Genomic DNA, 9,481 nt, shown 5'->3' with positions numbered 1-9,481 from the left:
ATGGAGAGAAACAGACACATTCACACTATTGAAGGGATCATAAATTAGTAAAGCTTTTCAGGGCAATTTGGTGAGATCTACAAATGTTTTAAATATTTAAACAGCAATTCCTCTTTTAGGAATCCGCTTAAACATCTATTATGTTCATTGCAGCATTGTTTATAATAGTGAATAAGTGGTCATAGTGTGAAGTTCCATCAGTGAGGACTGTATTCTTATATATTCAAATATGTTACAACAGAAATGTACCTATATATTAATTTGTATAATTAAAATAGAAATAATAGGTCATGGGGGGCAGGGTATTCTAGCAAAGGGAAAGGGTGGAAGGACCTCAGCAGGAGGAATGGCTTTCAAACCAGCTAAGTGGAGGGAGCAGGATTGGAAGGACTCCAGTTGACAGGAAGCTAACACTGGGACGGTCACAAAATGTGTTTGGGCAAAGAGGGCTCTATTGCCACCCAAGCCTGTTTCCTCAAGTATCAATAAATGGGGATAATTCCTATTTAATAGGCACACTAAAATAATTAAATGAGAGGTAATATATAAATACCTGGTAATAAAAGTTGTATTTATTGAACTACTATAACTAATATGTATGAAGCATTTAACTCAGGCTATCTGGTTCCAGAGTCTGTGCTCTCAATCCCTATGATATGCTGCTTTCAAATTCCACTATGCCACTTATTAGCCATGTGGTTTTGGGCAAACTACTTAACATCTCAGGATCTGTTTTTTCTTCTGTAAAAATGCAGTTATAATACCTTGCTCAAAGGCATCAAAGCTAATAGGTGTAGATCTTCCTCACAGGGTTGCCGAAAGAATGAGTCAATATTGGTAAAGAGCTTAGAAATAGCATCTGGCACATAGTAAGCATTCACTAAATGTTAGCTGTTATTATTGTTGTGTGCTAGTCACTGTCCTGAGTTACATTATCTCATTTAATCCTCATAACACTACTAACTCTCCTTTACAGAGGAGGAAATAAAGGACAGATTGGGCATCAGACTCCAAGTGTATGTTCTAAAGCCTATGCTATTCTCAGCTCTGTTCTCTCTCACAAGCATCCAGTGCCTAGTACGGTGTTCCCCACAGTGTTCTAGATTAGTATGGTTTTTTAGTCTCTCAGCTCTGTAGCCCACAGCCATGGACCTGGAGTTTAGGGTGGTCCATGCCTATCCCTATACACTCTACATCTACCTCTGCAGAGAGGCCTGGTGCCAGGGATGAGTGGAGAGATCTGTTGGCTGGGTGCCACCGTTGGCTAGGCCTAGGGCAGACTCATGATTTGGCTCTTCCCTGCAAGTTCCTTGGCTGGAGATATGGCCAGTGCTCAGTACAAAGGTGCACTGTAAAGTGTTTTACTAGATGAGTAATGAGATACTCCTCCCACTCTTCCTCCCTCAGGTAAAGTTGCCAGACCAAATCCTGGGCTGCTGACTTTAGAAATCCGAGGAGAACTGGAGGAAGTCCAAGTTGAAACCTTATATACTTTTCCACTGTATGGAATGCTAGGGCTCCGTGCTCTGCTCCAGCAGGGACTTAAAACAGGCAGAGGACGCAGGAGGGATTCTTTCCTTCTCTAGCAGTTATCTTCTGAAGAGTTGTCATTCCTCAGAGCCCAGACATCTTTCAGAGCCTGGCTATTCTGTCTAAACATGGAGCTGATTCTCTAAACCTGAAATGTCTGAGAATAAAAGTTATTCCAGGGGGAGTATAAGAACTAAATGAATCATTTCAAATTCTCCAGGGAGATCAGACATTTGAAGACAAAAATGGCACGAAGATTAAAGTACAGATTAAACAAGCACAAGACACGTTGGCTGCTTCTGTCTGTAGTGCTTTGTCAGCAGGTCTAGTTCCAGACATAACCCAATGCATCTCAGAGAGCTTTCCTTCCCTAAATATACTTTACATCCTAGAACAGTGGGGACGGGGGTCTCTGAGTGTTGCTACATTGTCTGAATGGCCAGAATATCCAGATTCCATTTCTTTCTCTCCAACTAAAAAGTACTCTTCTTTCAGAATCCACAGCTGGCAATTTTTAGGCTCAATGGTGGAGGAACAAGGCATCCCCAGCCAGAAGAAAGGGACTAACAAGCTGAGAAATCCACTGGCCTTCACTAGGAAAACTGTCCATTTAACCTGGACATTTGGTCCTTCTTGAAAGTTACTGACCCACATAAAAATCCATTTCTAAAAATCTCAGTAATGTGTACTCAACCAGGAATCGAGTGACCTGCAGCTATCCCTGTGAGTGACCTTGGACAAGTTTCTTTCCCTCCTGGGCCAGTTAAGTCATCTGTAAAATAAAGATCAAAACAGATTATTTCAAAGGTTATGCATTGATAGAGCCAAAACTAGAACCCAGCTACCCTGATTCCTAATCCATTGACCTTCCTTTTCTTCTCTCTTGCCTAGCTCTCATGTTTTTGCAGTGGTACTAGGCATAATTTAACCCTAACTGGGTTCAAAACTAAAAGTATGCTGAAGGAATGAACTATGGCTACATGCAACAATGTGGGTAGAACATCAGGGTAAGTGAATGGAGTCAGACACAAAAGGTTATAACTCTATGATATTTATACGTTGTTCTAGATAGGTGAAACTAACCTATGGAAACAGGAATAAGATTAGTGGTTGTTTCTGGGAAGAATGACTGAAAGAATGTAGGGGAACTTTCTGGGGAGATGGAAATGTTCTTTAACTTGATATAAGTGTAGGTTTCATAGGTGACTGCATTTTCAAAACTGATCAAATATACACTTAAGATCTGTGTGTTTCACTATAGATAAATTATACCTCAATGAAAAAATAATCTTTTACAAAAGTATAGTGAGGGACTTCGCTGGTGGTCTAGTGATTAACAATCCACCTTCCAATGCAGGGGACGTGGGTTCTATCCCTGGTCGGGGAACTAAGATCCCACATGCCACAGGGCAACTAAGCCTGCGTGCTCTGAAGTCTGCATGCCCTGGAACCTGTGCACCACAACTAGAGAGAAGCCCGCACACCGCGACCAAAGATCCCACATGCTGCAAGGAAGAGCCCGTGTGCTGCAAGGAAGAGCCGACGCAGCCTAAATAAATAAACTTTTTTAAAAAAAACTGTATAGTGAAGTTTAGATGGGAAGGCAATCTAACATTTACTGAGCACATGCTTGCCCGTTGTGTTCATCATCTCCATCTCAAGCTCCTACAAGGGATTATCCTCACTTTACAGATCAGAAAACTGAGGCTTAATGAGGTTAAAATAACTCACCTGAGGCCTCAAAACTAATAAATGTAGAAATTAGGAATAGCTCAGGTTTGTCTGCCTCTTTTCTTTATAATACTGTAGGTTGTCTCAGGAAGGGAGGGGACGGTATTTTCAACCTAGAGCGCAGAGATTTGCATTCCATTTGATTTCACTGCCATGTGATCCTAGGGAAGTTCATTTCCCTCTGGAAAATCAAATGAAGCTTATAATTGTTTTGTAACTCTGAGGTTCTAGCAATCAGAAGATCTGTCCCTCTTACCAGGATAAGGCATTATGAGCAATTTCCATTTGTTTCAGGTCAGACTAATCATGAGCAACAAAAGCCCTTTGGCTCTGGTCAGAGGATAAATCAACTAGGTCAGTGACACAAGAGCTCCAAGGTGACAGAACCCAGCAGCCTCCAGTTTAAGAGATAAGCCTGACTCATCCCTCAGTGATGTAATGGAAAGTGATGCACTGGGAATCAAGAGATCTGAATCCTGCTCCCAGCTCTGCCAACGAGGTGCCCTGTCACCTTGAGTAAAGCACTGCCCTTCCTGGGCCCCTAACCTGCACTTGCTTTAGGCTGGCTGGGTTCCAAGGTCCCTTAGCTCTAATATCTTGTCAATTTATGAAACCTTACATCTTGCTTTCACAAATTAATAACAAGGAAATGTGGGCAACTGGAAAATACCACTGTATTCCAGACTCCTAAATGGGGTCCACAGGACATTGCCCATTGACCACATGATATGGAGGCAGCGTGTATCTGTGTGTATACATGCGTTTATTCACCTTTTTATCTTCAAGTCACTACACATCCTACAACTTTACACTCATCCATTAGCTGCTGTTCTTTCATCTTCCCTAAAGGAGACTCAGCAATGAGCAATTCTGCAACCAAAATATCAGTCCTCACCTGGCAAATTCTGCCCACGCTCCCAGTGGGGTTCACTTGTAAGTCCTGGCCTGCTGAGCTTTCAATTTGAATTCAGAAAAGCATTTTAATTGAAGGCACCTGCTATCTTGACAGCCCTCCCTTAGTGTTACACCTTGAGAGGAAATCTGAGTTTCCTCTTGTTGCCTTTGGAAACCAACTCGAAAAAAACCAAAATAACTTCAGGACTGAAACTGATGAGTTTCAGAAAAGTACACACAATGCTAAGAATGCTCTAAGGTCCCACAGACCTCTATGCATGGGTATCCCAGAAAAGTAGGGGGGGACAGGGTCTGCCACTTAATAACTGTGTGACCCTAGAAAGTCGCTTCATCTCTCCAAACCTCAGTTTCTCCACCTGTAAGACTGAGATAATACCATCAATCTCAAGGATAATCTGTATAAAGTACAGAGCAAATTAGGGCTCAATAAATTTGAGTGTGATACACTCACACTCAGATACCACACACACTCATATATACACCTAAAAAACTGGTGTGAGGATTAGAGCTAATGTAGTACCTAGCATAGGGTCTAGCTCAATAAATTATAGCTATTCTGTACAAAAGTAGGAATGCACTAATGCTCAGAATAGGAAAAACATTAGAGGTCAACTTAGACTAGTGGTTCTGAAAGAGGTAACTCTGGACCAGCAGCAGCATCACCCTTGCTCAAGATCTCCTAAGTCAGAAAATCTGGGGATGGAGCCTAGTAAGTTGTGTTTTAAAAAGCCGTGCAGGGGCTTCCCTGGTGGCACAGCGGTTAAGAGTCCGCCTGCCGATGCAAGGGACACAGGTTCGTGCCCCGGTCTGGGAAGATCCCACATGCCGCGGAGCGGCTGGGCCCATGCGCCATGGCCGCTGAGCCTGTGCGTCTGGAACCTGTGCTCCGCAACTGGAGAGACCACAACAGTGAGAGGCCCGCATACCGCAAAAAAAAAAAAAAAATCCGCCTGCCAATGCAGGGGACACGGGTTCCAGCCCTGGTCTGGGAAGATCCCACATGCCACGGAGCAACTGAGCCCGTGTGCCACAACTACTGAGCCTGCTCTCTAAAGCCTGCAAGCCGTAACTACTGAAGCCCACGTGCCACAGCTAGTGAAACCCGTGCACCTAGAGCCCATGCTCCGCAACAAGAGAAGCCACCGCAATGAGAAGCCTGCACACCACAATGAAGAGTAGTCCCCACTCAGCACAACTAGAGAAAGCCTGCGCAGCAACGAAGACCCAACACAGCCATAAATAAATAAATAAATAAATTTTTAAAAAGCCTTGCAGGTGATTCTAATGTATGCTTAAGTTTGAGAACCAATGACTTGGATCAGGGTTTGACAAACTATTTTTATAAAGGACCATGTAAAAATGTTTTTGCATAACAGTCTCTGTCACAGCTACTCAACTCTGCCATTGTAGCATAAAAGCAGCCACAGACAGTGTGTAAATGAATAAGCAGGGCTCTATTCCAATAAGCCTTTATTTACAAAAACAGGCAATGGGGTTTTGGAACTGGATAGAGGTTGCACAACACTGCAAATGCATTAAATACCACTGAATTATTCACTTTAAAATGGTTCGTTTTGTGACATGTGAATTTCACCTCAATAAATTATTTTTAAAAAGCAAATAGGCGGGCTTCCCTGGTGGCGCAGTGGTTGAGAGTCCGCCTGCCGATGCAGGGGACACGGGTTTGTGCCCCAGTCTGGGAAGATCCCACATGCCGCGGAGCGGCTAGGCCCGTGAGCCATGGCCGCTGAGCCTGCGCATCCGGATCCTGTGCTCCGCAACGGGAGACGCCACAACAGTGAGAGGCCCACGTACCGCAAAAAAAAAAAAAAAAAATGCAAATAGGCAGTTGTTGGTATTTGGCTCACAAGTAGTAGTTTTCTGACACGTGACCAAGATCAACCTTTAATTCTTTGCTTAAACTCCTTCCAGGCAACCCTAATTTGCAGTTATGTAACATCTACCTGCATACTTATGACAGGTCACTCACTACCCCACAAAGTACTTTTTTTTCACTTATGGACAGACCCTGATCCTATCTGGAGGGTTTTTTCATATACAAAATCTCCCTCCCTATGCCTCCTATCCACAGAGAGTTTACTTATGATTGTCTGCTTCACTAAAGGGACTCCATGCCAGGTTGATTTAAAGGATGAGTTCACTCTAATTGGAGAAATACTGAAGGGGGACATGCTTATGTGCTAAAGCACCAGGCAAAGAGAAATTGAATCCCTTAGTTAAATATACTCGACAGGATGGACTGACTTCTCACATACACACACATCCATCATTAGCAGATTTTTATTAGATGGAAGGTACCTAGGGTTGGCTCAAAGGAACGTGGTGACAGTCGGCAAGCACTCCTTCACAGAGGAGAGGAGGCACTCCTGGCTGTGGAGATGGGTACTTATGATATTGAGGGTCAGGGTCTCCTTCTTAACTTTGGCCACCCAGGAAGCTCTTTCCATTGCCACTCAGTGTCACCAGTGCTGGCATGAAAGGGTCTACAGTGAGCTAGTTCAACTTGGCTAGCAGTTCTTCCAGTTCTGGCCGAGCTTTGAACCTTCCTTTGAAGTCTTCTTCAGTGTGCTGAGGAGAAGAAAAAGAAGATAAGAGGGAATTACTACAGAGTTACTCAAATATGCCCAGCATCAGAAAAGGATCCATCAGCCAGCTCTGCAGAAAATGATTTAGATTCAACTAACTTTTACTGAGTAGCTACTATGTACCAGACTTATATTAGGTATCAAGGATTCAAAGTTGAATTGGACTTTCTCCCTGCCTTAAGTATATTTCCCTATTTGTGTTCTGTTTAATTACACTGTATGGGATCGTAAATCATGTTCTTTCTGCTCTACAACTGCCTCAAGGGAGGGAATTTGTGGGTGTAATGGGCTCACGCCTAATATCAGGATGCTGTGATGGAGTTCAACTTCCATGGTCTATAAAGCATCATCCCTGATGCACTGGGAAAGCCAGAAAAATGATCACGGTAAAGCAGCCTGCACACCTTTCCTTATTATTTTTATCTGGGCTAAATTATTCATATGTCTTTGTTTCTAAAGCCAGCCAGTTCAGATTTTCTATTCCACATTTTGAGCCCACCAGCAGGCCTCTTCTCATATTAGCACATACCTCCTTCACTGACAGTTTGACTCCTTCAGGAAGATTGCTTTGGATTATTTCCAAGAAAATCTCTGCAAATGTAGCACTCAAACCGCTGATCTGCAAAAGGAAAGAAGATGCTCTAAGAGAGGCACTGAAACCTAGGTGATTGGGCAGACATGGCAAGGGCTCAAATGTCAGCTCCAGCAGAGCTAGAGGGCCTTTGGGTGAAGGAGTAACATCCAGAGCTGTTTTTGGAGCCCAGACTTTCCAGGATTTCTCTTGCTGATCTGCCAAGTTGTCTGGTTACTAAGATGGTCATGGCCAATATCTGCTCTTGTAGGCAATGAATGTCATAACTGGATCAAGAGGTCAAGTCCAGGATGACTTTCTGAATCAACTTAGGTTTACCCACATAGACTGGGACCTGTTGTTGTCACACCCTGTGCTGAGAATCCAGAGTTAAATCAGATGTGTGGTAGAAGGGCATGCAGTGGGCTGTGGGAACCCACAAGAGAAACACCTACCTAACAATCAGGAGGGTCAGAAAAAGCTTCCAAAAGAGGTAACATCTGGTTAGAGTCTTGAAATACAGGACTAAATTGGGAGAATTCAGCAGTAGTGTGGAGGTTTTTTTAAGGCAGAGGAAGCAATATTCAGTAAAATGTGGAGGAAAAGTACAGTACTAGGGAATTGAAACTAGTGACATGTGTGGCTGGAATGAAAGGGGGTGTGAAGAAGAAAAGCAGGAGGAGTAACATGAAGGCACTTAGGTGCTAATCAAAGAGTTCAAACTTTATCCTGTGAGCCTCAGTGGCAAGTTAGAGCTGTCATAAAATGTAGCTCAAATAATTTATTCCTGATAATATTTAAAGAACCAAGATTGTAAGTACTTTAATTATTTAAAATTTTAACACAAATTTAGGGTTTTACTACCTTAACATACCTCTGGTTACCTTCCTGATATGTTTCTTGAGTGGATCAAAAAGGGGCAATGTCCATTTGTTGGAATATTACTTGGCAGTAAAAAGGAATGAAATACTGACACATGCTACAACATGGATGAACCTTGAAAACATTATGCTAAGTGAAAGAAGCCAGATATAAAAGGCCATATTTTATATAATTCCATTTGAAGAAATGCCTAGAAGAGATAAAACCATAGAAGTGGAAAGCAGGTTAGTGGTTGCCAGGACCTGGGGGGGACGGGGAAAGAGGAGTGACTGCTAATGGGTACAGAGCGAAAGGGAAGCCACTGAGGCGTTCTAGGCAGTACAATGACACGATCACATTGATATGATCGTACAGCAAAGTGGATGGATCTGAAAGATTTTTAGGGGTAGAAGCCACTGAATTTGGAGAATGAATGGATACCCAAGGGCAAAGAAGGGTCAAGCATTAAGCTCAAAGGTGAGGAGGATTACAGGAAAAAAACATCAGTCCCTCTACAATTAGTTTTGTATACACTGAGTGAGGGCACCTGTGGACCATTTTAACGGAGAAACCCAGTAGACAACTGGATAGCAGGTTTGAAGCTCAACCAAGAGATCAGGATAGAGAAAAGAACCAGGAGAGGCAAATACATTTCAAATTTCTCCCAGAGTACCTACCTGAACCACTCGCTCATGGGTGGTAAGAACTGAGTCCAGGAGCATTTTCCTGCCTTGGTCCTGCAACTGCAACACCTCCACGGTTTTGGTGGGCATCGCATAACTGTGGGAAGGAAGAGTCAGCTACTGGGAGGGTTCTCTTAAGCCAGCAGCACCACTTCAGTCAGGGTAGTCCCTGAGTACAGCCACTACTGCATGCAGTAGCTCCTGCAATCTAATCTAGGGCTGTTTATCTTCATCCAGGAGCAAAGTAACCAGATCCTCTTATGCCTCCTCCAGAAATCTCTAAACTCCGTGAGGGGACAGACCATGTCTAATACTTTTCTGCATCCCCAGTCATGCCTAATATAACACTCTGAATAAAACCTGGTGATTACTAAGTATTTACTGCCACTAAAGAATAGCCACTTCTGAAAGAATCAGGCTCATCACTAGGTACACTTTGGAGGTTAACCTTGGGTATTTCACCTCTTCTGAAGAAATGAAGCACGAAACCCAATCCTGCACGAAATGAAGCACGAAACCCAAACCCAATCCCAATCCTTTTATTTTATTTTATTTTATTTTTAAATTTTTTGGCCGTGTCGTGC

General features: G+C 43.1%; 1 protein-coding gene across 5 annotated transcripts in view; it reads right to left on the bottom strand.

Annotated features, from left to right (window-relative positions):
* Positions 1 to 6,461: 6,461 nt before the first annotated feature.
* The window catches only part of MRPL48 (mitochondrial ribosomal protein L48), a 48,561-nt gene continuing 45,541 nt past the window's right edge, over positions 6,462 to 9,481 (bottom strand). For all 5 annotated transcript variants that reach the window (XM_004279776.3, XM_033405682.2, XM_033405683.2 and 2 more), the window contains 3 exons: positions 8,892 to 8,994; positions 7,312 to 7,401; positions 6,462 to 6,765 (listed from right to left, as the gene is read on the bottom strand). In XM_004279776.3, coding sequence (XP_004279824.1) covers positions 6,691 to 6,765; positions 7,312 to 7,401; positions 8,892 to 8,994 — 268 coding nt within the window. In that variant the 3' untranslated portion in view covers positions 6,462 to 6,690. The remainder of the gene's footprint in view (positions 6,766 to 7,311; positions 7,402 to 8,891; positions 8,995 to 9,481) is intronic.

This window comes from Orcinus orca, chromosome 8 (genome assembly GCF_937001465.1).
Source record: "Orcinus orca chromosome 8, mOrcOrc1.1, whole genome shotgun sequence".
In the NCBI taxonomy this organism is placed as follows: Eukaryota; Metazoa; Chordata; class Mammalia; order Artiodactyla; family Delphinidae; genus Orcinus; species Orcinus orca.
The sequence above is the reverse complement of the archived record's forward strand: the minus strand, read 5'-3'. Positions and strand labels throughout refer to the sequence as shown.